The following is a 26,754-nucleotide window of genomic DNA, read 5'->3' as shown; positions in this document are numbered from 1 at the left end:
TAGAGTGCCCTAATTTCTGGGTTTCTGGGGCGCTGGGGCCATCTCGCCATGTCTTCTTCCTGGTCCTCTGCTCCGGGCCTGACCTCCTAGCCCTCTCCTTGGCTGGCCTTCCTCTCTTGTCCTGATGGGGTGACGTTTCTCTGGGACTTGAGGTTTCTTATCACTGCTGTGGAGAGAAGACGAAGGACAAGTCAGTCTGACTCGGGGCCAGAGATGGGCCTCAGCTGTCAGTTGGTCCCCAGGACAGGTGCTGACTTGAAGCCTGTCCTCAGGTTTTCTGAGGTTATTTGGCCAGTAGTCAAGAGTGGCTTTTTGTCTCTGTTGAGAGGCACTCGGGGAGGGGGAGGGGGCCAGGATTTGGCTTCCTGGATGCGTGCTTGGTGATGCTCACAGGCCCCGCATCCCGGGCTCTGAGCATCAAACGCACAAACTCTGCTACTGCCTCTCAGCCTAGATGCCCTCAGTGCATCGTGGGGGCTGGTAAATTCCCGGGTCCGTGACATGCCGACCTGTTGGGCTCCAGCGAGCCTCTGTCGGCTCCGTGCACGGCGTCTTGTCACACTGGGGCCAGGGCTGCGGTTGGCTGCAGTGAGAGGGACTGGGGTGTCTTCCCGGGGAGGAGGGGAGTGGGCAGTACATTGTCCTCCCCTTCCCCCCAGCTGGGTTTGTGCTGCAGTGGATGGACATCGGCCTGTCCTCAGAGTTCCTTCTGGTGCTTGTGAACTTGGTCAAATTCAACAGCTGTTACCTGGATGAATACATCGCATCAATGGTCCAGTAAGAACAGTTCCGATAACGTTCCTCCGACTGCAGTCCTGCCGCCTCGGGCTTTTATTTTAGCTCTGTGTTGGGAATAAAGCTGTTGAAGTCAGCAAACGAGGGGAGAGGTTGGAGCAGCCACAGCCACCTTCTACCTCGGTTGATAAAACAATAGCATTTTCTCTTTCATAGACGAGTAACGTTGCCCGATGTTTCTTGACTATAAGTTTTGGCATCTTTTCTTTCGGAGCACTCTGTGAAATTCGTGAGGGCACGGGCGGGGTCTTGTTGGTCTGCATGCCCAGCCCTGAGCAGTGGCTGGCACAGAGCGGGCACCTGTCAGTGGGTGAGCGGAGCCCTGAGGGGGATGAGTCCTTCCTACAAGGGGGACTTGTAGAGTCACCAGAAAGTGAGACAGAGCCACGCAGCTTCTGGGAAACGTCCCTCCACTGACTTGGCATTTCTTCCAACAGCATGATCTGCCTGCTGTGCGTCCAGACTGTGTCCTCCGTGGACATAGAGGTCAGTAGCTGGTCCTCCCAGGGACGGTTCCTCTCCCTCTCCTTCCGGGCAGGCCAGCTGGCATAGTGCTTGACAGCATAAGCTCTGGGGTCAAGGCCTGCACTGCCCCTCGCTGGTCGTGTGGCTCTGGGCTGGCTGTAGTAGGAAGCACGATTAGTTGGATGATCTCCGCCGTGGGGGTCATGGTTGAGGGTGGGATGACCCACAGTGACGGGTGACACTCGTCACTCCTGTTCTAAGAAGGCCGCTTTGGCAGTGGGGGGGTGTGATAGTCACTGACTAGACGAGGGCGGGAAGGAGGCTGAGCGTGTCCCCCCTGCAGGTGAGAGGTGGGGCAGGGCCGACGTGACCCCTCTCTCCACCCCGTCAGGTCTCTCTGCAGGTGCTGGACGCCGTCGTCTGCTACAACTGTCTGCCGGCTGAGAGCCTGCCCCTGTTCATCGTCACTCTCTGTCGTACCGTCAACGTCAAGGAGCTCTGTGAGCCTTGCTGGAAGGTGGGGGTCTTAGCTGTTGTTCTGGACAGTTCTTTCCTGGATGGATAGGACAACGCCCGTCTCTTTGGTGAATGGCCATCTGAGTCTCAGGTGGCCAGACCGTGCCCTGGGGAGGGGAATCCAGTAGCATTTTCCCAGGCGGTTGAGCTGAGGTCAGGGTTTTGGGGGCATTTTGGAAGCTGCTGCCTCTGTTTGGGAGGCGATGGTGGAGGGCCAGCCGGACCTGGGGGGCTCCAGAACAGTGGCTGCGTGAGGCTGGCCCACGGGGCCCGGGACTCCTATCTGCCAGTCTCTAATGATGGTGTGCTGTGTTTCCCAGCTGATGCGTAATCTTCTGGGCACCCACCTGGGTCACAGTGCCATCTACAACATGTGCCGCATCATGGAGGACAGGCGAGTGTGGGCAGGGCCCTGGGGGGACCGGTGAGGGCGAGGCGGCTTGGTCCGCGGCCACAGAGCCGCCTTGGGGAGGCTGGCTGTGCTGGGTCCTGCCTAGCAGAGGCTCACAGGGAGCTTCCCTGTCCCTCTGGTGCCTGCTCCAGAAGCTTGCACTAAAGCCAGAGCTTATGTCTCCCGTGCCTGGTCCCTGTCCTCTCTTCTGCTGGAAAGTCAGAGCATCCAGAACTGAACCCGTATCTACCACCCCGCCTTCGGGCCTCCTCCAGGGAGGCTGCCTCACTGCTGATCCTGGTACAAGGCCCTTGCCCTCACCTCCCACAGCCAGGCTGTCACAGGTCCCTCCCCATCTAGGGCCTCCGCCCCTCTGCCCCCCACTCTCCCCACTGGCGTCCTGTACCCTCTCATGACCTCTTGGAGTCCCTTCCTCCGCACAGCAACTCCATGCCCTCTTCCCAGCACCATGGGACTGTGGCACCATTTGCTCGGAGCCAGGGTGGCTCCCACTGCTCTGGGGATAAGAACGAAACGCCCCATCAAGGGTAGGGCCTGGGTGGCCTGCCTTGCTTCAGGCCGTGGGCCTCTCGCCTGTCCTTGATCTTCTCCCAGCCGCCCGAGGCCTCTGCACATGCCGCCGCCTCTTGCTGGCGTGACCTTGGCAGAGCTTCTGCATGTGTCTTGATGTAGCACGGTCCTTGGTTTCCTGACCGCCTGAGCCAGTTTTGTTCTTTTTTTTTTTTTTTTAATTTTTTTCAACATTTATTCATTTTTGAGAGACAGAGACAGAGTGAGTGGAGGAGTAGTAGGTAGACACAGAATCTGAAGCAGGCTCCAGCACTGAGCTGTCAGCACAGAGCCCGATGCGGGGCTCAAACTCATGGACTGCGAGATCATGACCTGAGCTGATGTCGGATGCTTAACCGGCCGAGCCACCCAGGCGCCCCTGAGCCGGTTTCGTTCTATCCCGTGGCTTCCCCTCTTAGCTGTCATTTGAGCTAGAAACTTGGCATTTCCTTCTGTGGTTCTCTGGTTCGCACGTGTGCCTCTTACACCTTCGGCAGCCGGAGGCTGGGGACTTTCTCTCACCCTCGTGCCCTGGCGTCTGGCAGGTGTGGGGCGAATGCATCGCTTAGGACGTTGAATCTGGTTGTCGCTACTGGCCTGTGTTCCCTGCCCGCCACCTCTTTGCCAGCTTTGCTGCTGGCCCGTGAGAGCAGGGGCCTCGGGGAGGCCGCCTGGGCTCCGCTGACCTCTGCTCTCTCTGCGGAACGCTTTCAGAGCCTACATGGAAGACGCCCCGCTGCTGAGAGGGGCCGTGTTCTTTGTGGGCATGGCTCTCTGGGGGGCGCACCGACTCTACTCGCTCAAGAACTCCCCGACATCCGTGCTGCCGTCGTTCTATGAGGTACGGTGGTCTCTGTGCGCAGGGAGCAGGGTCGGGGACTCCACGGTCACAGGCCGGGCACAGGCCCATTCGAGGTGGGTCCTACTGCAGGGGCTGAGGTGCCGTTTGCAGCTTGGGGACGAGATTTAGGACCGTTGGAAGGTTTTATCTTCAGGCACACCGTGTGTCTCACGAGCTTTATCTTCTGTAAATCAGCATCAGAACCGAGGAAGATTCCCCCTGGTTGGTGGTTTTATGTCGTCCGGCGCTAATCTCACTCTTGCTGTAGCACAAGGCCAGCGAAGTAGCTCGCTGCCACGGTGCTGACAGTGTTCAGAGCGCCTGCCGGGCACGCTGTCACACGGCCGTCACACCATCCTCTTGGCCGCCGCGTCGTGTCCAGGCTCACGCTCCCTCTCCCGAGCTGCTCTTCCCGCCGTGCCTCTGCCTCCCGCGGCGTGGAAGGTGCGGTCCCTGCACAGTGCCTGTCCCGGGGTGGCTTTCACATTCTGCTAGGCTGGTGAGCCAGCGGCCCAGAATTTGTAGTCAATGGTCTGGCTGAGTCCAGCCCTTTGGAGCCGGTGTAGAAAATGCTTGCAGGCTCCTAAGATCCTCTTTCTGTGGCCGTGACAGAAGTGTGGGGACCGAGTCCCCCTAAAGCCTCCTAAGCTAGGTTTGGAGGGCCGTGTGAAGGGGGGCTCCCTATGCATGAGCAGGCAGAGGCTGACCGCCAGGTCTCTTGTTCCAGGCCATGACCTGTCCGAACGAGGTGGTGTCCTATGAAATCGTCCTGTCTGTCACCAGACTCATCAAGAAGTACCGGAGGGAGCTCCAGGCTGTGACGTGGGACATCCTGCTGGACATCATCGAACGTCTGCTGCAGCAGCTCCAGGTGAGGCGGCGGGATGGCCGGCGGCCCAGGGCGGACCGCGACCGGGCGCTGGCCGGCCACAGGGCCCTTCCCAGCTGGCTGTGGATCCTCGGGTGCGGCCGGCTCACCTCACCGGGGGACGGCCCCCTGTGCGTTTTGCTCCCCTCCCCCCAAGCCTGCTGAGGCCGCGCTGATGGCTCTCAGCGGTGTCAGCTGGCCGCCCGCTGAGGATGGCTGGTTTTGCCAAAGCTGCTCCATGGTTTGGAGCAGGAATATGCGGGCGAGCAAGGGGGCAGGCTGGTGTTGATCCAGACAGTAACACAGCAGATTCCCTTCATGGCCCGTAAGTGGCTCCCCAGAGCATTCAGCACACCGCCCGTGACTTTAGCGTAGCTTTGGAGGAAGCGTTGGCCACATCAGGAAGGGGCAATGCTGGCGGCACGGGAGCCGCAGAAGAGACGAGGCTGTGTCCGGTGTGGCCTTAGGGCTGGGTCTCCTGGGGAACTAGGGTGGGTGGTGTGCTGGCAGCCAGGCCGGCGGGCGGAGGACTGGAGCTCGGCAGCGACAGGACTCTCGTCCCTCAGGGCTTGGCTGCTGGGCCAGACCCGTGGAGCGGAAGTCACTTCTGTGTGACTGCACTTTGGCGTTTCAGAGCCTGGACAGCCCGGAGCTCAGAGCCATCGTCCATGACCTGCTGACCACAGTGGAGGAGCTGTGTGACCAGAATGAGTTCCACGGCTCGCACGAGAGATACTTCGAGCTCGTCGAGAGATGTGCAGACCAGAGGCCGGTGAGACCTCTTCTCCCTCAACTGGGCGGGGCCTTGGTGCTTGGGCAGGAGGCTGGTTTAGGTCAGGCTTGTGGGGGAGAAGTGGGACCCCTCAGCTCTGGGGGCCATGGCCCTGCGGGTCTGAAACCAGTTTCCTTGAGTTTGAGATAAAGGGCTAGCAGGCTCCTGCTTTTCTGGGGTCTGTGCTCCAGCAGGGAAGTTTGCTGGGGCATCAGCAAGCCGAGCGAGCGTGGGTCTGTTAGAGTCGGTGCTAGCCTAACCATCAGCTTCCTCCCACCTGTCTGGAGGAAGGTGCTGGCCGGCTCCAGGGACACCTGCTGCTTGGTGCGTCTGCCCCCGGGCCACAGGCTTTGTTGGCACCAGAAGCGCACAGCCTGATGCCAAGGCTTTGATGTGGGTTTTTAAATGAATTTTCACTGCTGCCATTAGAGCCTTTGTCGTGTAGACTTCCCACCTTGGGGCTCTAAGTGGCTGGCGTCCCCGAGGAGATATGCCCCCCCCCAGGCCAGCAGCACGGGCCGTGTGTGTGTGTGTGTGTGTGTGTGTGTGTGTGTGTGCGCGCGCGCGCGCGCGCGTGTGCCCGCCTGCGTGTAGGAAACCCTCCTCGAGGGCAGAGCGGCTCCTTAATACCAGGTGTTTCTTATTTTGACAGGAGTCCTCCCTCCTAAACTTAATAACCTACAGGGCTCAGTCCATCCATCCGGCAAAGGACGGCTGGATTCACAACCTGCAGTTACTGATGGAGAGATTCTTCCGGTAGGGAGCCTTTGGAGGCCTGTGTCTGTGCTCTGGGCCCAGTCTGGCACATAGGGAGTCAGGGCTTTCCTTTTTCCCTTTTTTCTTTTTTTCATTTCTTAACGTTTACGAGAGAGCGCACGCCTGCGCGCGAGTGTAAGTGGAGGGCAGAGAGAGAGAGACAGAACCCCAAGCTGGCTCCATGCTGTCAGCACAAAGCCCGATACAGGGCTCCAGCTCACAAACCGTGAGGTCGTGACCTGAGCTGAAGTCAAGAGTCTGACGTTGAACTGACTGAACCACCCAGGCGCCCTCCTTTCTCAGTCTTGAAAGGACTAGTTCTCCCTGTGCAGGAAAAGGTTTGTTTTCCAGTAGGACAGAGTCCTCTGAGGCCCCTGCACTTCATTTCTTCCTGTCGAGTGGTTGTGTAAAAAGACACTCTCTCCAAGGGCTGAGCTCTCTGCCCCTTTGCCCAGTGTTGGGTCTACATGTCGAGAAGCTGGGCCCTGTGCAGGGACTACCCTGCTGCAGAGGTGCGTGGTTCTGGGGGCTGGGGCCCAGGGGCAGCCCTCAGACTCAGGCTACAGGTGAGCTAGGGCCTGGTGGAGGCTGAGGCTGGCAGCCGTGCCTCCCCCCACCTCTAGCAGCTGTGTTCCCCCCACTGTGTCTAGCAGCCGTGTTCCCCCCCACCTACCTCTAGCAGCCGTGCTCCCCCCCATCGCCGCCTCTAGCAGCCGTGCTCCCCCGCCCCACCCACCTCTAGCAGCCGTGTTTCCCCCCATCGCCACCTCTAGCAGCCGTGCTCCCCCGCCCCACCCACCTCTAGCAGCCGTGTTCCCCCCCATCGCCGCCTCTAGCAGCCGTGCTCCCCCACCCCCTGCCCACCACCACCTCTAGCCGCTGTGTCCCGCCCCCAGGAATGAATCCCGCAGTGCTGTGCGCATCAAGGTGCTCGACGTCTTGTCCTTTGTGCTGCTCATCAACAGGCAGTTCTATGAGGTACGAGTTCTGGTGGGGGGTGGGACACCGGGATCAGTGGGCTCGAGGTGCGTTTGTGAGCTGTGCGGGCACTGCGAGCCTCCCGGGTGTGCCCTGGACTGTGTAGCAGGCTTTCTTAAGTCCACGTTTGCCCCTTTGTTACTTCTTGCGTCCTTCTGTTGTCCGGAGCCCCCTGCCTGGCCTGTGTTGAGCCCAGAGACCAGTGAGGGGCCCTGACTCCATTCCCGCCCGCAGGGATCTCGCCCCAGTAGTCACCTAAAACACAAAGATTCTGGACACAGTCTTGCGTGAGGATGTTTTCTTTTTGCTTCGGTGTCACCCTCTCTAATCCCAGCTTGACCTCAGTGGTTCCAGGCCCTGCCTGTGTCTCCACTGCCAGTTTTTTCCCTCCGGCCCGTCATGTACTTGGTCTGTGGCCAGAGTCCGTCTGTCCTTCAGAGACATCCGTGTGCCCCTGCCCTTGTTCCCCTGCCTGTGTCCCCTTTCCTCCAGGAGGTGCACTTCAGGCTTTGCCCCTCTCCCTTAGCCAGCCTTCCTGCCATTGCCCGTGTTCCCAGCACCTGTCTGCCCTCTGCTACCCTCTTAGCTTTCCCTTTGTCTGCATCTTTGTCCCTTGGAACCCAGTTCAGTGCTGCCTTTTCCAGGAAGGTCCTCTGGGTTCTCTGCTCCCTCATGTCAGGGTCGGTCTTGTCCAGCTCTCTGTTGCTGTGGTGCTTTGTACCTGCGGCCCTGAAAGCTCTTGTGGCCGGTTATCGCGGACTCTATGATGTCAGGAACGAGGTCTTCCTACCCCAGTGCTCGCACGCAGGGGGCCCTCCGCCTAGGAGCGTTCTGAACCGTGACGGTGAATGTCAGGAGTAGCCAGGACGCTCACTGCTGCATCACACCTGGGCCTGGGCCCGGCCACGCAGAGCATCCGTCAGGTGCCGCCACGCCTCTGCCGCACGTGGCTCACATGTGCCCACTTGTGCCGCCACAGGAGGAGCTGATCAGCTCGGTGGTCATCTCTCAGCTCTCCCACATCCCGGAGGACAAAGACCCCCAAGTCCGGAAACTGGCCACCCAGTTGCTGGTGGACCTGGCCGAAGGCTGTCACACCCACCACTTCAACAGCCTGCTGGACATTGTGGAGAAGGTGAGAGCCCCTCCGGCGGGTACCTGGGCCGCCAGAGGGACCCCTCTTTGTGGCAAAGCCCTGCAGGCGGCAGTAGGCTCTGGGCTCTCTGCCCCCATTCTCCGCAGGGCGATCGGTGCGCCTTGCAGGCAGGGCTCCTCCCACGGCAGGGACGGGCAGCGCTGGAGACCTGGCCGGGCCTGCAGCTGGGGCTCCTGGGGGCGGCCGGGAAGCAGGCTTTGGCCCAGTACTGCTGCACAGTCGGCGCGTTTTTCTTTTAATGCTGAAATACGTTGCAGTTTCTGAACGGTCGGTCCCTCAGGTGTGTGAAATGCAGCTTTTGAGAAACAGGAGAAAGTATCAGGTCTGATGGTTGCTGCCGGAGGGAGGCCTGAACCGCGAAGGTGAGCACACGTGTTCTCTCTAAAGGTGATGGCCCGCTCCCTTTCCGCACCCCCTGAGCTGGAGGAAAGAGATGTGGTGGCATATTCAGCCTCCTTAGAGGATGTGAAGACTGCCGTCTTGGGGCTCCTGGTGATCCTTCAGGTGGGCCTCTGCTCTTCTGGGAGGTTGCGGCGGCCAGCTGCCTGTCGGGATGCGTCTCCTGGGACCCCGGGCACCCCCTGGGGGCCGCAGAGGGCAAACTGGCAGTGACCCAGACCCCTCCGGTCGTAGGGTGCGGGGCTCCCGAGAGCTGTGGGGAGGGGTGGACAAGGTCGGCCAGAGCAGTCTGTGCGGAGATGCCCCTGAGTCAGTGCCGGGACTGTGCCCTCAGCTCTCAACCGCAGGCCCGCCATCGACGCTGGCCCCGTGGGCGCTGGGGTTCTTTGAACAGCTTTGTTGAGATGTAAGTCATAAACCACGTAACTCATCCGCTTAAAGTGTGAGGTTTGGTGGCGTTTTCAGTGTCTTCAGAGTTGTGTGGGCATCGCTACGGTTTTAGAACATCCTCGTTCCCCAGAAGGAACTCCGCACCCGTTAGCCACCCCCCACCTCCCCTCAGCACCCCTGCCCCTGGCAGCCTCTGTCTGGTTCGCTTTCTGTCCTGTGGGTCTGCCTGTTCTGGACATTTCGCAGAAACGGAATCCCACACCACGAGCTCCTGTGGCTCCTCCCCGTGGCGGCAGGCGTCCGTGCCTGCTCCTCTCACGTCCACGGCTCGTAGTCGCGTGCCGGTGTGCCTTGCCTGCGTCGTCTTTGTCGCTCGATAGACACGGTTTCTTTCCACCTTTTGAGTCTCGTGAATCACCCTGCTGTGAACACTCCTGTACAAGTTGCTGTGTGGACATAGGTTTTCGTCTCTCTGGGGCTCCCACCTAGCAGAGGAGTCCTGGGTCAGACGGTAACTCTGTGCTTCGTTTGAGGAGCCGCCGGCCTGCCTTCCTCTGGGCTCGCTCCATTAGACCTTCCCGGGAGCGGGTGTGAGGTTCCGCTTCCTCCACATCCTCGCCGGCACTCCTCTTCGGCTTTTCGAGTGTAGCCGTGCGGGTGCCTGGGAAGTGCCACCTTGTTGTGGCTTGACCTGCTTTCCCCTGATGCCTGTGACGAGCGGCCTTTCATGTGCCGATCGGTCACCGGTGTCAGTTTGGGCACAAGCGTGTGCGCGTCTTCTGCTCGCTGTTCAACTGGGTCTTTGCCTTTTCGTTGAATCGCGAGAGCACTTGGCACGCTGGGAACAGGAGTGGGGTGCCAGCTAGAGGGTCGGCACGTACTCTTTCCCTCAGTTGTAGCAGCATGTCCTCGCCCTCCTGTGGCGTGGCCGTCCCCCCGTGTCCCTGAGGGTCGCTGGGGCCGTGGCCTCTCCCCTTCGTGCCCCAGACAACCTCCGCCTGGGCTCTGCCATCCGTCTCAAAGCACCACAGTGTGTCTTGAGGTTACTTGCCGGTGTCGGTATTCCGTGAAGCAGAGTGTTCGAGTCAGTTGCCTCAGAAACTTGCAGTTCATGAGCTGTTCAAGGGCGTGGCAGTTTCCCATAGCGCTTACCCGTGACGACGCTCTGGTGTGCGAGCGTGAACTGGGGGAGGAAAGCCGGGCAGCCCATCCCCGGTGCCCCTTCGTGGGGGCCCAGCACTCTTGACCGCCGTGACGTGTGAGGGAGCATGCTGGGCTGAGGGGCCTGTGGCCTGAGCGCCCCCAGGTCCCTGCCGCAGAGACGTGAGAGAGGCCATCTGTTACCCTCACCTGGGACCCCAGCCCTGGAGACCTGAGGGTGGGGCCACAGAGCCAAGCTCTTTCCTAGTTGTGGCAAAGTCTGGGCCAGGCCGTTTTTGTTTTCTTTTTATGTAATTAAAAAGTCATCCATGGGGCGCTTGGGCGGCTCCATCGGTTAAGCGTCCGACTTCGGCTCAGGTCATGATCTCATGGCTTGTGACTTCGGGCCCCGTATCAGGCTCTGTGCTGACAGCTCAGAGCCTGGAGCCTGCTTTGGATTCTGTGTCCGTCTCTTACTCTGCCCCTTCCCCGCTTATGCTCTGTATTTCTCTCTCTCTTAAGAATGAACGGTAAAAAACAGCTTGATAAGTCATTTATGCATTCACTTAAGCAGTGTACACACAGCAGAGAGTTAGATTGTCTCTTTTTCCTGCAGAACGGGCAGGCAGCCGTCCCGTCCTCTTCTGTCCTCTCTGGACCGGCCCCTGTGTTGTCAGCGTTGTGTCCGGCTCCCTCCCTCCTCCCACCTTGTTTTGTTAATGAGTTGTCTTTAAAAAGAATAGCAGTGACACGTGTTTTAAGCCCTCGCTGTTCTCTTCAAGAGTACCACGGACCACAGAGGGGTCCCTGCTGCCCCTGGGCGGCCCATGCCACCCCAAAGCCCCCCACACCAAAGTCTCACCTGGCCTCTCCCAGGCTCACCTATCAGGGAGGTGGGGCAGGAAGGGGGCTACAGTGGGATGACAGCCCGGTGGCCGGTGAGTGGGCCCCCTTACCCTCCTCGAGCACCCCGGGGCCTCACGCCTGGTCTGTCCACTTTCCTGGTGGCAGAGAGAACGTGCTTCCAGCCCACGGGGGTCTTGTCACCCATGTTGCCGAGTGGTGGGCCATTGGACAGATTTTCCTGATTTATTAGGAGAGTTCCCATTGAGGGTCTGAACGTGTCGTTGTTCCTGATTTTTTCCCCATAACTGAGAGTATGCACATGTGGAGTGTCCATGGGACGAAGTCCCTGGACTGGAATTAGTGGCTTGAAGGGTCTGTGCCTTCCAGGGAATGGCAGACCCCTCCCAGTTACTTGGGGAGGGCTTGTCCTGGTTCCTGGGCACGAGGGTGCTGGCCGCATGGCTGCGTTTGAGCCTGCTGCCTTCCGAGCGAGCGGCGTGCTCTCTCTGCAGACCAAGCTGTACGCCTTGCCTGCCAGCCACGCGGTGCGTGTGTACGAGACCCTCGTCAGCCACCTGCAGCTCCACTACAAGCACGGCTATACCCTGCCCATCGCCAGTAGCATCCGGCTGCAGGTAGGAGGGCCAGCCGGCTGTCGGTGGCCGTAGTGGAGCAAGCTGCACCTCAGGGCTGCCCACGGTCCCTTCCTGGGGACCTGCTGGTGACATCAGGGACCTCACTCCGGGGAGGTGGCAGGTGGTCCCAGGAGGGGACTTGGGCGGACTGTTCCATCCTTAGCACCAGCTGTGGCTGCAGCCTCCCCAGTAGCTGCTGCCCCTCCCTTTGCCTTCGGTGCGTGTGCCTCTGCGTGTGCAAGTCTGAGCCCTCCCGTGGCCTCAGGTGTGGGCAGAGAAAGGGGACTGCACTGTCTTTCAGGGTGGCGCGCAGCCACAGCCTGGTCTCTGCTGGGGCTGTGGAGTCTCTGGGGGCGGGGGGGGGGGGGGCGCCAGGGGGACTGGGCGGGGCTGTAGGGCGCAGGGGCGGGGCTACGGGTTGGGCTAGGTGGAGGGGCGGGGCCAGGTGTGGAGGGTCGCTGCTGCTGAGAGAGCTGGCAGGACTGACTGCTCTGAGGGCACCGCTGAGCAGAGGCCTCTGGGACAGAAACGCTGGTCCCTTCCAGAGCATCCACGTGTCAGGCAGCCCCCTGTCATTTGGGCAGCCCAGTTAAGTGACCTGTTGTTCATCGGAGGAAGTGACAGCACCCGAGCAGGGTTCTGGTCTTTTGGCACCCTGGGCTGTGTGGTGCTGCCCAGCCGGCGTGTGAGATGCCCTTTCCCTCTGTCTCTGGGGCGGGCCCCGCTGTGCCTGGCATGAGGCCACGGTGTTGTCCCTGCCGTGGGGAGGGCGCACCTCCGCGGGCTCTGAGGGAGAAGGCAGGGACGCCCGCGTCTCGGCCCCGGTGCCTCTTTGTGCACAGTGGAGTCGGGGCGCGTTGGCTGTTAGCGGGAACGGCCCTTTCTGAGAGGTGCCTGGGTGCGAGTGGACGGCTGGCGTTGTCCCTGCCTTGTTGGACCTTGCTTTCTCTCTGCAGGCCTTTGACTTCCTGCTGCTGCTGAGGGCGGACTCCCTGCACCGCCTCGGCCTGCCCAGCAAGGACGGGGCTGTGAGGTTCAGCCCCTACTGCGTCTGCGACTCCACGTGCGTGTCAGCCCTGCTTCTCCAGTTCCGGGCCGTGGCGTCCACCGCCGTCTGCCCTGGGGTGGCCCTGGGTCTGTGCGAGTGTCCAGAGCCGTCCTGACGACAGCGTGGGGCGGGGCCGGGGGCCAGCACCTGTCCTGACCCCGTGGATTGGGGGCTTCGGCCTCAGGGCTCCTGCCACTTGTCTCCACAGGGAGCCAGAGAGAGGCTCTGAGAAGAAGGCCGGCGGCCCCCTGTCGCCTCCCACCGGGCCGTCCGGCCCAGCACCTGCCGGTCCCGCTGTGCGGCTTGGCTCCCTGCCCTACTCCCTGCTCTTCCGGGTCCTGCTGCAGTGCTTAAAGCAGGTGGGGTGGCTGGTTCCTCAGCTGAGCCAGGGCACACCGAGCGGTGGTTGGTGCCGCCCACGGGGCATGGTGCCTGTCTCTGTAGCGGCGACCTTGGTAGGTTCACCCCAAGGTCACAGCGGGGAGCATCCTCCGCGCGCAGCCATCACCCGGGGCTGGGCACAGAACCGAGGAGACCTTCCTGCCTCTGGGCGATGGTTGTGGTATGATGTGGGGGCGGGTAGGCAGATAGCCGGGATCGCGGGACTGGTGTGCCTCAGAAGGAGACTCGGGTGCACTGAGCCCCGGTTGGGGGCACTTGGAGGGGCAGGTGAGAGGTTCCAGTGGCAGGAGTAAGCCGAGCCTGCAGGCAGGGTAGGTGCAGTTCTGGCGGCAGGAGGCAAAGCCGGGGCCGTGACACGGAAGGGGAGGGGCAGAGGCCTATTCCCATACAGGGTCCGGGGAGAGGTGATGTGGCTAGCAATGTGGCACAGCGGGGCTGGGAAGCCTGCGGGGGCTTCGGTGAGCCCTCGAAGGCCACGGGCAGGGAAGCGGCTTCCCTGGGGCGCTGGGCGTTGGCACTAATGGCTGCCGTCGGATACTTCCTGTGAGAGTCTCGAGGCCTCCGAGTCACAGGTGGGATCTGGGGAGCGGCTCTCTGGTTTGGTGGCCACTGAGCTTACGGGTGGCGGCCTCTGGAAGTTGCGGGGGGGGGGGGGGCTACGACCATGTTTTCCCGTTGCTGTGTGCCCAGGTGGATTTGGATCCTAGAGTGTGTGTGGGGGCTTGTAGATTGTTCAGGAACGCTTGCCGCCTTCTCTTTGAGCTAGTACACGAGCTTTTTCCTTGCTGCATGTTCACTGTGCTCTGGGTGGACGTCAGTCAGCATGCCGTGGGCGCCGTGCCCTGGACGGGCAGCCTGTGGGTCACTGTGGGTACACGGGGAGGGGGTCAGGTGTGGGGAGTCCCGGGGCCGGCTCAGAGGGGAGAGGCGGTAGGGGCCGTGCACCGGGCCTCCCGCTCAGCCTGGCCTCGGGAGGGCGGCCGCCGTCATGCCGGGGTGAACTTTCTCGGAGGGGCACGTGCTTCTCGGGCTGCGGGCACAGAGGGCGTCCAGAGGTCACGCAGCTCAGACTGCCCAGCTCAGACTGCGCTTCGGGCCCTGAGACGCGTCTTCTGTCTGCAGGGCCCAGACGGTCCCCGCTGAACGGCCCTTTTTCCTGCAGGAGACGGACTGGAAGGTGCTGAAGCTTGTTCTCGGCAAGCTGCCCGAGTCCCTGCGCTTCAAGGTCCTCATTTTCACGTCCCCGTGCAGCGTCGACCAGCTGTCTTCCGCCCTCTGCTCCATGGTAACGTCACCACCCACATCGGGGCTGCAGCCGGTGCCTTCCTCCCAAGGACCGTGAGGCCCCGGGAGGTCAACCGTGGAAGCCCGAGAGGGCGGTCTCCCCCAGAGACAGACCCCTGTGTGCAGCGCACATCGCGTGTGGGGCCCTGTCCTTTCCCAGCTCAGGGGCCGGAAAATCGGAGGCCTCACTGAAGGGCTCGTGAGCCAGATGTGGTATTTTGAGTCCTTCTGCCCTCTTCCTCACCCCTCATCGGGGCTCCTGTGACACGCTCATCCCCTCTCCGACTGTCCGTAGCGCACCAGCGTGGGCGCCCCCTGCTGCACACTTCTGGGAAAAGGCAGACCCTTGGCCAGAAAAGGAAGTGGGAGAGCCCCCACCCCCTGGGCTCACGAGCCCTCCTCGCACCGGACCTGCATTCTCACGGGCTCCCCCGCACCCTCGGCCCCCTAGCGGTCTGCCTGGCTCTCCGCCCGGGCCTCACATGGGGGGCCTTGGTCTTTAGCTTTCAGGTCCCAGAACTCTGGAGCGGCTCCGAGGCACCCCGGAAGGTTTCTCCAGGACCGACCTGCACCTGGCTGTGGTTCCTGTGCTGACGGCGTTAATCTCTTACCATAACTATTTGGACAAAGCCAGACAGGTACCGGGTGGGGGAGGGACAGGTGAGCTCATGGTGGCGGCATTGGAAAGCCTGGGTCCCAGGATGTTTGCTCTAGCCGCACGGGCCGGGCGTTTTTCTCATGATCCGGGTGGCTGCTCAGCCGGGAGCTGGCCTTGCTTCCCCCGTGGCCGCCGGACCCCTGCTGGCGCGGCGCTCCTGCGTTCCCTTCCGGGTGGTGTGGGCTTAATGCGGTGTCGACTGTCGACCCCACGTGCAGCAGCATTTTTTCTCTCTGCGGAGCCCCGCCTGCTTGTCCCGCCCTGGCTTCAGGACAAGCGCTGAGCCACTTGGCAGAGCTGGACCTGTTTTGAGAGGCCAGGCAACAGGGTCCGGGACGCCTGACTTCTGTCTGCCTCCACGTCTGTCGTCAGGTGCAGAAGCACACGGCAGTGCTCCTCCCCTTTGTTCCCCACTGCCGGGCACAAGGCCCGTGCTGCCATCACATTGGCTGTCTCGGTTAAAGTCCCGATGCTTCGCGGTCACTCTGCCTTCGTTGACGAGGGAACCGAAGTCTTAGGTCGGGTGGTCCGCTCACGGCGACAGCTGGCAAGGAGTGGGGCCTCGACTAGCCTCGGGCCGCTCTGAGCCCGCATTCCTGGTCGTGGCAAGGTCGGGAGCTCACGCTCCCCGTCCCCTCCCTCCCTCCCTGACTGCACCGTCTCCTATGTGGCTCGGCCTAGTTCGTCCTGGCTGTGCCCCGTTGGGCAGCAGGCCATGCCGGGGTGAAGGTTTCCCGAGAACCCTTGAAGCCCAGGGTGTTCCTGGCGGATGGGGCTGGCTTCAGGAAATCGAAATCCTCCACCGGGCCCCGAGCTACCGGGTGGTTTGGCCTGAGGCTGTGGCTTGAGCGGGAGCTGCCTCCTGCTGGGTACTGGCTGCCCGGAGCTGTGTGGGCCTCTGCCCGTCTTGCTGCGTCGGGCGGAACCTCCCCCGTAATAAGGTTCCGTGACCGGGGGGCTAACGGGCCCAGCGTGTCCCAGCTCCGGGGTTGGCTGAGGAGCCGGGGCGGGGAGCGTCGCCTGCCGGCGTTGGCCGGTCGGAGGTGCCAGGAAAGGCCTGACCAGAGCTGCCCTGCTGTCCCTTCGCCTCGGGTGGGTCCACCTCCTGGCCCTGTGCTGCTTATGTGCTTAAGGACCTGGGATGAGGTGCTTCACCTTCCTAAGCCTTGGTCTCCCCCTCTGTAGAACATTCTGGAGTGGGGTGAGGGGAGAGAAGCCTGTGTGTGGGCAGGGGCAGGGGTGCGGAGGGCCGGCCTGTGGCGGGCTGGGTCTGAGGCCCCCGTGCTGCCCCGCAGCGGGAGATGGTGTACTGCCTGGAGCAAGGCCTGATCTACCGCTGTGCCAGCCAGTGCGTGGTGGCCCTGGCCGTGTGCAGCGTCGAAATGCCCGACATCATCATCAAGGCGCTGCCTGTCTTGGTCGTGAAGCTCACACACATTTCGGCCACAGCCAGCATGGCCATTCCACTCCTCGAATTCCTGTCAAGTAAGCATCCGCCTGCATGCTTGTCGTTGTGTGTGTGGGGGGCGGGGTGGGGAGGGCGGGGGGGCGGTGGACTCTTGGGTTTGGGGCTGCAGTGTACCCAGAATAACCTGTGTTGACTTCTCTGAGCTCATTTTGCTATCTCTTTTGGGACATAGGTTAGTGCGCAGTCTCCATGGAGCACCTGGGCTGTGCCATGCTCTGTTGCCTCAGGGCCTTTGCACTTCCTACCCCCGAGCCTTAACTGCTTTCCTTCCTGGCCTTCGAGTGGCTGGCTCCATTCTCATCCTCTGTCTTAGCTTAAATGGCATTGAAGCCTCTGTGTTTTCTGACATGGGTCCCTGCACTTGGCCTGGCTCTCGGCGTCCTCTTTATTCCCCTCAGGGCACACACCCTACGTGTGAGCTCTGCCGAGGGGCTTTGCTGATTCGCCTCTCAGACTGTGACTTCCAGGAGCTCGGGCTGCCTCACTCATCCCTTCGTTCCCAGTACTCTAGCGCTTGTCTGGCCCTCAGCAGGGTGGGGGACGGGAGCAGAGCAGGCCACCAGCACTTCTGTAAAGGGCCACATGTTGGCCTTTGCTGTGCCTTCTTTTGGTTCGTAGCTTTTAAAAACATAAAAGCCGTTTTTAGTTCACAGGTCATGCAGATGCAGGCCGCTGGTTGGCTTTGGCCCGGGGACCGTGGGTTTCTGGCCCTTGGAATAGAAAGCTGAGGGTCGAGGGAAGGTCACGCTCAAGGAGGCTGCGAGCTTCACTCCTTTGCAGCCCTCTTCAGTCAGGGTGGCCGTGCCGGCTTTTGGAAGTAGCACAGGACCCTGGGGACACCGGGTGTGGGCCTGCCTTGGCCCAGGCCCCCTCACCGGCCGTGTCCCTGTCCCGCAGCTCTGGCCAGGCTGCCTCACCTCTACAGGAACTTTGCCGCTGAGCAGTACGCGAGTGTGTTTGCCATCTCCCTGCCGTACACCAACCCCTCCAAGTAAGTGCCGGTCACGTCCCTCCCTGTGACCTGGACCAGCCCACAGCCCCTTGGAGCAGACAGCGTGCTGGTCTTTTTTTAGAAAAAAGTATTTTAAGAGACAGTACGTGCCAGGGAGCAGGGGAGGGGCAGAGAGAGAAGAAGAGAGAGAATCCCAAGCAGGCTCCACGCTGCCAGTGTAGACCGATGCGGGGCTCGAACTCGCGAACTGAGAGATGACGACCTGAACTGAAATCAAGAGTCGGACGCTTAACCGACTGAGCCACCCAGGTGCCCCTGCTTGCTGGTCTCAGTCCTAGGACGGGCCTGTGGCCTCTGGGCCCCCTTCTGTGCTCGGCTTGGCACATCAGCCTTGGGGGCCTGGACCGGGCCAAACCGCTTGTCTTCCTCCTCAGGTTTAATCAGTACATCGTGTGCCTGGCCCATCACGTCATAGCCATGTGGTTCATTAGATGCCGTCTGCCTTTTCGGAAGGATTTTGTTCCTTATATCACTAAGGTAGGCCGGAGGAGCTCAAACTCCTTGCAGGGTGGGACCTGCTTTGCTCCTGGCTGCAGTGGGGTGACGGTCAGGGGAGAGGGAGGTGGGCGTCGTCGGGTGCTGTGCTCACCGTGTCCCAGGCCTGCGGAGGGAGGAGACATGGCGGTCAGTCCCCCCGGCCTGCAGCTCAGCTCTGTTCCACTGCCAGGGCCTACGCTCCAATGTCCTCCTGTCTTTTGATGACACCCCGGAGAAGGACAGCTTCAGAGCGCGGAGCACCAGTCTCAACGAGAGGCCCAAGAGGTGCGGGCCTGCGGAGGGCGTGCCCAGTGTCTGTGGAGGGCACGGGCCGGGGTGGGTCGGTGAGCGTGGCCTGTGTGACCGGCACGGTGGGGTCTGGGCTGACCTGTTGCCGCTGGGCTGTCTAGCGGAAAGGGAACGTGGCCGAGGGGATGCCCCGTGCGGGCCGTACTGGGCCCCAGGGGTCCCGGCGTCAGGTAGGGCAGGGCCTGCGATGCTGCTAACGCCCGCATCTAGCTGCAGCGGCCGGCGCCGTGGCCTGCAGCCAGTCCCGGCCACGGAGCACCGAGGGCAGACTTGCCGACGGGATCAGGGTGCCAGCCATAGGGCGTCTGGGTGGCCCGGCTCCACCCAGTGAGCCGAGGGCTGCGACAGGGCAGCTGTGGCTCCCGGGAAGCCGAGTACCTGGGCCCGGGTGAGGAGGAGCTCCAGGGCCCTGTAGTCAGCTCGGCCTCGGGCCGCGGTCCCCCTTCCCCCTGAGCTTGCTGTCCAGCCTGCTGCCAGTCAGGGGACACGCTCCCCTGTCCCGTCACAGCCGCTTTTGCCAAAGCCGAGAGCCGTGCTAGGCTTTGTCTCGTCTGCACCTCACCGGAACGGCGACTCCTCTTTCTGCCCCCGCCTTCTGCCCCAGCTTTTCAGTTCTCCCCTGGGGGGGGTGGGGGGGGGAGTACGGCATTTTCCAGAATGACCAGGTCATCGTGACTTAAAGTTAAAAGCTGGCTTCTTAAGCCCGGGTCGCTGGGGGCCCGGGACCTCGAACTAAGAACCGGCCTCTTTGAGTGGTGACCTTTGGGGCCTCAGCGCTCCCTGCTCCCCGAGCTGGGTGGTGCCGGCCGCAGGGCCGAGGTGGGGGGGACGCCTGGTCAGCGCAGCCTGGAATCTGCCGTGCGGAGCACTCCATACACGTTTAATTTGCACTAATGTTCTTTGTTTTGGTACCGTGACTTTTTCTCAGTTATGTTTACAAGATGTATTTTCATGCGTTTTTGTTTTCTGTTTCTTCCCCCTGCTAACTGGCCTCTGGCATGGTTTTTTGTTCATCTCACCCGCGGGCTGTCCATCCTGACCCCGTGGCCTGTGACCTTTCCTCCTCATCCCTCCAATGGCTTGCTCTCCCCTCCCGGGAGCTGGGCTCTCTGGGGCTTGGGCCTTCCTTCCTCACCTGGTAGTTTGAGGATAGCCAGACCCCCCAAACAAGGCTTGAATAACTCCCCACCCGTGAGAGAATTCCAGGAGAGCTCTGCAGCCGACGCCTTCCGGTGCCGCAGCATCAGTGTGTCTGAACATGTGGTCCGCAGGTAGTGGGCTTCTTCGGGTGGGGGGCTCAGACCCTGCAGCTTGGCCCGTGCGGCGGCACTGCAGGCGGGAGCGCCCGGGTGGCGGTGCATGGGGCGCTTGCATGACCTCGTCGCCTGGCCGGAGCTGGAGGAGCAGGAGACAGAGGCCCGTCCTGCCCAGCCCAGCCCTCGGTCCCGGGGAGCCTGGTGGTGAGGGGTGGGAAGGTTGCATTCTGTCCCCGAGCCTCGTCCCAGCACGGGCTGGCTGCAGGCCTCCTCTGGAGGCTGGCCTGGGAGCCCAAAGCAGGGAGGGCGGTAGCTCTGAGGAAGCCAGGCACCCGGTGGCAGCTGCCCACAGGCCTGTCCCCGGAGGCGAGGGGGCCTCTGCGTATGAAAGCAGTGCCCACGGGGGACAGGAGGGAGCATGCTCCTGGGATTGGCTTTCGTATCCTCTCAGGTGGACTTTGTTCTTGAGCTTTCTCTTAGTAAAGGTCCGCTTTCTGGGGCGGCTGAAAGGGCGCGGGGGCTTTGAGTGGGGCAGCGGGGGTGGGGGCCGGGCTGGTGAGGTCAGAACCCTTGAGGGGCGTGGCCTCGCTCACTTCTCCCTGCTGTGTCTGAGTGCGGGTGTGGGCCCCTGGGGGTCGCTGCTCCCGCCAGGCGCCGGCGGCCGTGCTAGGCTGCGCTGAGCTGCGGGATGGGGGTGGTCTCCTCCCCAGGAAGCCCCTTCGGGCCCAGGAGACCCACTTCCTAGGAGCCTGGCTTGGGCTCCAGCCTCAGGCTGGCCTCTGCTGAGTGTGGTTTGGGGGGCTGGGGGTGGGGCAGCGAGGCTCTCCGCTCTTTTCTAGCACAGTCTCTATCACAAGCAGAACGTGGCAAAGGGGCTTTGAAAAATTGGCATCAGAATTAAGCCCACATAAGCCCTTTCTGGTCACGGGGTGCGTGCGGAGCTGGGGCGGCCTGAGTTCAGGGTGAAGAGCTGCACACGAAGCCCAGACCCTCCCCGTCATCGGGAGGTGGCCCCGTGGGCAGAATGCAATCTTTGTGTGTGTGTGTGTGTGTGGTCTTCGTGTCTCTGCATGACTAAAGGGCTCTGCCACAAAGCCGTCCCCTAACTCCTGCGCTTCGGTGAGGGGATGTCGGTCTCTCGTGTCTCCCGTGAGGCCTTGCCCTCCTCTCTCTGGGAGGATGTGTCAGCGCGGTCTGCCGAGCCGTGGCTCCACTGGCCGTGCGCCCTGGTGGGGCGTTTGTGGGCGCGGCCCCCCAGCAAATGCATGCCTCCAGCTCTGGCCCCTGGGGGGAGAGGAGGGGCCGGTCGGCACCTGACCTCGCTGGGCCCCTCCCTTCAGCAGGATCCAGACGTCCCTCACGAGTGCCAGCTTGGGGTCTGCGGACGAGAACTCAATGGCCCAGGCTGACGACAACTTGAAAAATCTCCACCTGGAGCTCACGGAGACTTGTCTGGACATGATGGCCAGATACGTGTTCTCCAACTTCACGGCGGTCCCCAAGAGGTACAGGCTGGGAGGGAGGCACAGCACCGCGCTCTCTCCTTCTGTGACTGTAATGGGTCAAAGTGGCGGTGGCGGGTGAGTCGTGCAGGGCTCCTTCCTGCAGGCGGCCCTCAGTCGGAGGCGCCTTTGGAACCACGATGCCTGTCCAGAGCCCACTGGGCAAGGTGTTGGCCGATGCCCCTCTGCTTTCAGGTCCCCTGTAGGGGAGTTCCTCTTGGCTGGTGGCAGGACCAAGACCTGGCTGGTTGGAAACAAGCTCGTCACCGTGACGACGAGCGTGGGGACCGGGACCCGGTCACTGCTGGGCTTGGACTCAGGAGAGCTGCAGGGCAGCCCAGAGCTGAGGTGACCGCACCTTCCGGCCCCTACCTATCGGGCCGTGACCCTGGCGGTCCCGAGCCCAGGCTGGGGTGGCTCGGTTGCACGCCAGCCTGGAGCCTGTGAGACATCTCGGTCACGCTCGGCACGGACCCTTCCGTCCTCAGCTCTGACCCCAGTGCGCATGTGAGGCAGACAAAGGAGGCGCCTGCCAAGTTGGAGTCCCAGGCTGGGCAGCAGGTGTGCCGTGGGGCCCGGGACCGCGTCCGCTCCATGTCTGGTGAGCCTGTGCCCCTCCCTGCCTCCTCGGGGCCTCTGTGGGTGCACGCACTCGCGAACACTGCCGGGATGTTGTTTCCGCGAGCCCTCGTCACGGGGGGTGTGGCAGGCGGTGTGCCTTTTGCACAACTCTGGCTCGCGGGCCCTTGTCGCCGAGGGTCCGTTTCTCATGGCTTGTGTTTCCTGTGAACCCTCGGCAGTCCTTGTCCTCAGCTCAGCTCACCCCTGGAGCTTTCTTTTGCTGCAGCCAGAACGAGCCACGGTCCAACGGTGGGGGCAGGTGGGGCAGGTGCTGGGGCCCCTTCCTACTGCCCTGGGCCCACCGAGGTCGACACCCAGAGAGGGCTGAGCTGCCTCTGGTTGCTGGCCCGGGGCTCCGTGGCCAGCAGGGCCCTGGGCGGAACAACCAGTTCTGAGCCGGCGGCTCTGCGTCGGGCAGGTGGGGGTCACCAGCCCTCCGGTCCTCCCCTTCCTCAGGGGGCCACGGCCTTCGTGTTGGTGCCTTGGACGCTCCCGCCACCCACTGCCCAGGCGCACAGACCACACCGGCCAGCACGTCCGAGAGGGCCTCGGCTGCCGCCCAGCTCCCGGCGCAGGAGAAGACGAGCCTGGCGGCCTACGTACCCCTGCTGACCCAGGGCTGGGCGGAGATCTTGGTCCGGAGGCCCACGGGTACTGACGGGTCTGCCCTCGGCACGCCTGGGCCTCGGTCAGCACACACAGTGGCCGCGGGACCATTAGGCACGAGGGTCTTAGGTACACAGGAGGGGCAGGCAGGCTGGGCCGAGGGAGCTTCTGCTCCGTGGCGCCCACACGGTGAGCGGTGAGGGGGATCCACAGGGCTGAGTGGGGAGGGCCTGCGCTAGTCCGCTCGGGCCTCCCTGACAGAGTGCCCCGGAGCGGGCAGCTTCAGCAACAGAAAGGTATTTCCTCCTGCTCCCGGGGGGCTGTAAGTCCCAGATGAGGGTGCCAACCGGGCTGGGTCCTCTTGAGGCCTCTCTTCCCGGGGTGCACACGCGTGTGTCTTCCCTTGTATTCTTGAGTGGTCGTCCCTCTGTGCGGGTGTGTGTCCCCTGGTAAGGACTCTGTGGATTAGGGACCACCCGGGAGATTCGGTTTTCCCTTACCGCGGTGCTTTCTGAGGTGCTGGAGGTGAGGACTTCCACACAGGCATTTTGCGGCACACGGTTCAGCCTGTAACGGGTATTTGGGGTTAAAGGAAGCCAAGGCCCGGGGCCTGGGGTCCGCTTAGGGCGCAGCGTGGCGAGTGGTGACTGGGGAGGACAAGGCGCCTGGTCCTGGGGAGCCTCCTGGGCAGTAAGGCTGTGGGCCCTGGCTCCTCTTGGGGAGCCGGCACGGGGGAGGCCAGAGACTGGATGAGAAGGCCCAGGAAGGGCCGGAGGAGGTGGGTCAGGTTTGAAGGAGATGCTCTCAATGTGAGGACGCTCGGCGTGGAGGGCCGCGTCAAAGCGTTGGCCCGTGGGCCTTGTGGGGAGAGGGAGCCCAGAAAGCCCCCGGCTCTGCCCCATCCAAGCTTTTCGGTGATGTCTGTTCTTTGCGGTGCCTCTGCCGGGCCTGACGTGGGTGTGAGAGCTGACCTGGGGTGGAGAGTGGTAGGAGCTGAGGCCCTCCTGTGCGTCCGTGAGGCGGGCGACCACCGGACGGGAGCTACTCCTGACCTGGGGGTCTGGCGGTGTGGGGGTGGAGCGTCGGGGCCAGCCAGGGGCCTGCCTTTGCTAGAGCCTTCCCCCACTTCCCCATCGCTCCCTGGTTGAGCCCAGGGAGCTCTGCCCACCCCCGGGCATGTGCCCTTGGGGGTGGGGATGGCCGGTGGCGGTGTCGGGCCCGCGGCCTGAGGGGTGCTGCCTGCCCCTCCGCAGGGAACACCAGCTGGCTGATGAGCCTGGAGAACCCCCTCAGCCCCTTCTCCTCGGACATCAACAACATGCCCCTGCAGGAGCTGTCCAACGCCCTCATGGCCGCCGAACGCTTCAAGGAGCGTCGTGACACGGCCCTGTACAAGTCACTTTCGGTGCCGGCGGCCGGCTCCGCCAAGCCCCCTCCGCCCCCACGTTCTAACACAGGTGGGTACCCGTCCCGCCCGACCTGGCCGTGCTGTCTGGAGGCAGCGTCGCTCCCCTGCGCCGCGGGTTGCGCCCACAGTGGGGGTCCCGGAGCTTTCCTCGCCGCCGCCACAGCCTGACGTGGGAGCAGGGCCCATTCCCACTAAAGGGACCCTCTTCCCGAGGCGCGCGGTAGCCGTGCGGGGGCGGGCACGGCAGAGCCCCCGCAAAGCCTTTGCCCTGCGCTCTCCTCGGAGCGCCCGTGGCCGGGGCTCTAGGCGGTAGCCGCGCTTCTGCTCGGGTGTGGGTGTGGATGCGCCGAGCACACAGTCTGCACCTGCCTGCGCTCGTGCCCGTGCCCAGCCTGCTGCTGCGGAGCTTCCGGGCCACCGTCTGGCCTTCCCTGTGGCCGCAGATGGCGCTTAGCGGCCCGGGACCTGTGTTGGCGAGGAGGAGGGCCGCGCTCCCCTTCCAGACGTCGGCTCCGGCAGCTTGGGGAGCCGGGCGCCGCTGGCCCCTCCGCTCTCTCTCTCCAGGCCCGGGCTCTGTGCGGGACTAGTGGTGCCTTTCCTCTGCTCGACTGTGCATAGTCTCCCCTTCTGCTGACTGGCCGCGCGCGGTTTCCCTTGCAGTGGCCTCTTTCTCCTCCCTGTACCAGACCAGTTGCCAAGGAGAGCTGCACAGGAGCATTTCCTGGGCAGGTACTCGTGTGTCTCTTTAAGGGAAGCGGTGTTTGCTCCAGAGCGCCGCTCTGCCTCGTAGATGCTGTTCTCATCGCCCCTCATCCGCTCATCCCTCCGTGGTCCTGCCAGAGCCGCTCCGTGCCCTCTGGGAGAAGGGCCCCGACTCGCATGAGGACGTCTGTGCAGAATGCCTGCGCTTTGCTGGCGGACCCCCTCTGCTGCATGCCCTTCGTGGCTGAGCTCTGTCTCCACGTCGGGCAGGCCCTTACAGCCACATCTTCAGGCCTCAGGAGGTGACCTTGGGCAGCTAAGCCACAGATGCTGGCAGGGGACAGTTCTTTGGGGCGAGCCTGGCCCTGGGGCTCAGCCCCACTGACTTTTCCCGGGCTTCTGGTGGTCCGATTGGCTTTGCGAACCCACAAATTGGGCTGTGTCTGCCTCTCGTCATGGGCTGGCCAGAGGCCCTACAGACCAGCCTTTGGCCCGTTGTTCCCAGGCCCTGGCAGGGGCGGGCTCTGACCTGCATGGCCCTTGGGCACACCTGGGTGCCCACATGTGGACAGGAGCCAGTTAGGAAAGGGCAGCGTGCAGACGGGCTCCGGCAGGCGGCTGACAGGCCGTGCGCGTGTGGCGGCCGCGGGCTGCGCTAACCCCCGGTTGCTTCCCCCTCCCCCGCCCCTGCCCTCACATCGGCACAGGAAATGCTGCTTCAGGGCATCGTACCCTCCTTAGCATTCCTCAGCTCGGGGTTGGCTTGGGCTCCGATAGTGCGCCTCGGCTTTCCAGAACGGGCTTCCGAGTCTGTGTGTGCGCACGGGTGTTTCTCCATCAGGCTTCTCCTCAGGTCCCATCACAGAGGGACTCTGGCCTCTCGTCCCGGTTCCTGGGGGCCGGTGTGGGCGCGCCACTCCTTCTGAGCTGGGACCCCGTCTTAGGCGGGGGCTCCTCCCTCATGGGCTCTTGGGCTCGGGTCCCGCCCCCGGCCGTTTCCCTTGCTGGAGCAGCAGCGGCGGGTGCTGTGGATCCTGGGCTGGGGATTCCAGGAGCCAGATGCCCCCCACCTCCCTACGTCCGGGAGCCTGTGTTGGAGACTCCCCGTGTCAGGGATCACATCCAGGCCCCTGAGGGCGCCCTTCTCCAGCTGACTTGATGGGGTGTGGGCAGCTTAGAGCCACAGGCAAGGAAGGCCTTAGGTGAGGCTCTGTTGGGGGGCCGCTGTGCTCTCTTGCCGGGGAGAGGCTGGTACCTCAGGCCACGTGAGCTCCTGGGGGCCGGGCCAGCACCTAGTAGCCTCATCTGTGTCCTCCCAGACTCCGCGGTGGTTCTGGAGGAGGGAAGTCCCAGCGAGACTGATTTGCCAGGCGAGCCCACTGAGCTGGAGGACTTTGAGGCCACCCTGGGCCCAGAGAGGCGCTGTCGGCGCCCTGAAGCCTACAGTAGAGTGAGTACTAGGCGGGGGAGGGCGCTGTGGGAAGAGGGGCGGGGCCTCCGCTCCAGGCTTTGTGGCTCCGGCTGGCTTGCTGTGAACTCACACGAGGTTTTTCTTCTTCTTTTGTTATCTAAGAACTGACTAGCTGTCCTTCCAAGTCCCTTCTGTGTGGATGGCCCGGGGCTTCCCGGTGGTCCCCGCAGGGCTAGTGGCTCATCGTCGGCATCCTGTGGCCCTGCTGCTCAGCACGGGCAGGACTCGTCCTAGGGGAGGGGGCGGGGCCGTGGCCATCCGCTTGCTGCCAAGTGGCTCCTCTGGCCCTGGCTGGGGGCAGGTGGGGCTTCATCGCCCCCGAGTAGGCCCCTGGGAGGGTTCACTGGTGTCTTCCAACGAAGGCTCTCTGGACTCCTTCCTTTCCAGTCGTCTTCCAGCTCCAGCCAAGAGGAGAAGTCTTTCGCCGCAGAGGAGGTGGCTGCCGGAGGGCTCCCCATCGGGCGGGCCGTGTCTGCCGAGGGAGCCCGGCCCTCTGCGGGGCTCTCCTTCCAGCCCGCCCAGCCCCTCAGCAAGTCTAGCTCCTCGCCGGAGCTGCAGACCCTACAGGATACACTCGGGGACCCTGGGGACAAGGCCGACGTTGGCCGGCTGAGCCCCGAGGCCAAGGCCCGCTCACAGTCCGGGACTCTGGACGGGGCAGGTGCCACCTGGTCAACCCCAGGTGAAGAGAGTCAGGGCCGGGGCCCTGCGAGGCCCGAGGGTCCCTTGCCTTCTGGCTGTCCCCGTTCCCCCGGTGGCCTGCGTCCCAGAGGCTACACCATTTCGGATTCAGCCCCGTCACGCAGAGGCAAGAGGGTAGAGCGGGACGCCTTCAAGAGCAGAGCTGGGGCCTCCAATACTGAGAAGGTGCCGGGCATCAACCCCAGGTGAGCCTTGCCCTTTCGGGCTGGAGCTGCCGGACAGTCCCCATGGGGACACGGTGCCTGAGTGGCCCCCGGCCGAACAGACTGGGCTACAGGTCGTGTAGTCTGTGCCCCGTGGCCGGTGGGAG

The 26,754-nt window shown here is 63.0% G+C and overlaps 1 protein-coding gene across 18 annotated transcripts in view; it reads left to right on the top strand.

Annotated features, from left to right (window-relative positions):
• The window catches only part of TSC2 (TSC complex subunit 2), a 35,005-nt gene that overhangs the window by 4,600 nt on the left and 3,651 nt on the right, over nucleotides 1–26,754 (top strand). For 3 of the 18 annotated variants that reach the window (XM_043560934.1, XM_043560932.1, XM_043560949.1), the window contains exons 6-34: nucleotides 660–777; nucleotides 1,233–1,281; nucleotides 1,652–1,777; nucleotides 2,097–2,170; nucleotides 3,452–3,578; nucleotides 4,306–4,449; nucleotides 5,081–5,218; nucleotides 5,871–5,974; nucleotides 6,871–6,952; nucleotides 7,932–8,087; nucleotides 8,496–8,612; nucleotides 11,396–11,518; nucleotides 12,475–12,581; nucleotides 12,775–12,925; nucleotides 14,131–14,253; nucleotides 14,756–14,890; nucleotides 16,206–16,395; nucleotides 17,276–17,369; nucleotides 17,765–17,867; nucleotides 18,058–18,152; nucleotides 19,319–19,447; nucleotides 20,773–20,937; nucleotides 21,130–21,282; nucleotides 21,423–21,535; nucleotides 22,012–22,206; nucleotides 23,415–23,618; nucleotides 24,230–24,298; nucleotides 25,591–25,721; nucleotides 26,130–26,629. In XM_043560934.1, the coding sequence (XP_043416869.1) occupies nucleotides 660–777; nucleotides 1,233–1,281; nucleotides 1,652–1,777; nucleotides 2,097–2,170; nucleotides 3,452–3,578; nucleotides 4,306–4,449; nucleotides 5,081–5,218; nucleotides 5,871–5,974; nucleotides 6,871–6,952; nucleotides 7,932–8,087; nucleotides 8,496–8,612; nucleotides 11,396–11,518; nucleotides 12,475–12,581; nucleotides 12,775–12,925; nucleotides 14,131–14,253; nucleotides 14,756–14,890; nucleotides 16,206–16,395; nucleotides 17,276–17,369; nucleotides 17,765–17,867; nucleotides 18,058–18,152; nucleotides 19,319–19,447; nucleotides 20,773–20,937; nucleotides 21,130–21,282; nucleotides 21,423–21,535; nucleotides 22,012–22,206; nucleotides 23,415–23,618; nucleotides 24,230–24,298; nucleotides 25,591–25,721; nucleotides 26,130–26,629 (4,015 nt within the window). The remainder of the gene's footprint in view (nucleotides 1–659; nucleotides 778–1,232; nucleotides 1,282–1,651; nucleotides 1,778–2,096; nucleotides 2,171–3,451; nucleotides 3,579–4,305; nucleotides 4,450–5,080; nucleotides 5,219–5,870; nucleotides 5,975–6,870; nucleotides 6,953–7,931; nucleotides 8,088–8,495; nucleotides 8,613–11,395; nucleotides 11,519–12,474; nucleotides 12,582–12,774; nucleotides 12,926–14,130; nucleotides 14,254–14,755; nucleotides 14,891–16,205; nucleotides 16,396–17,275; nucleotides 17,370–17,764; nucleotides 17,868–18,057; nucleotides 18,153–19,318; nucleotides 19,448–20,772; nucleotides 20,938–21,129; nucleotides 21,283–21,422; nucleotides 21,536–22,011; nucleotides 22,207–23,414; nucleotides 23,619–24,229; nucleotides 24,299–25,590; nucleotides 25,722–26,129; nucleotides 26,630–26,754) is intronic. The other 15 variants (XM_043560936.1, XM_043560933.1, XM_043560943.1 and 12 more) reach the window with 8 other exon arrangements.

Source organism: Prionailurus bengalensis, chromosome E3 (assembly GCF_016509475.1).
Source record: "Prionailurus bengalensis isolate Pbe53 chromosome E3, Fcat_Pben_1.1_paternal_pri, whole genome shotgun sequence".
In the NCBI taxonomy this organism is placed as follows: domain Eukaryota; kingdom Metazoa; phylum Chordata; class Mammalia; order Carnivora; family Felidae; genus Prionailurus; species Prionailurus bengalensis.
The sequence above is the reverse complement of the archived record's forward strand: the minus strand, read 5'-3'. Positions and strand labels throughout refer to the sequence as shown.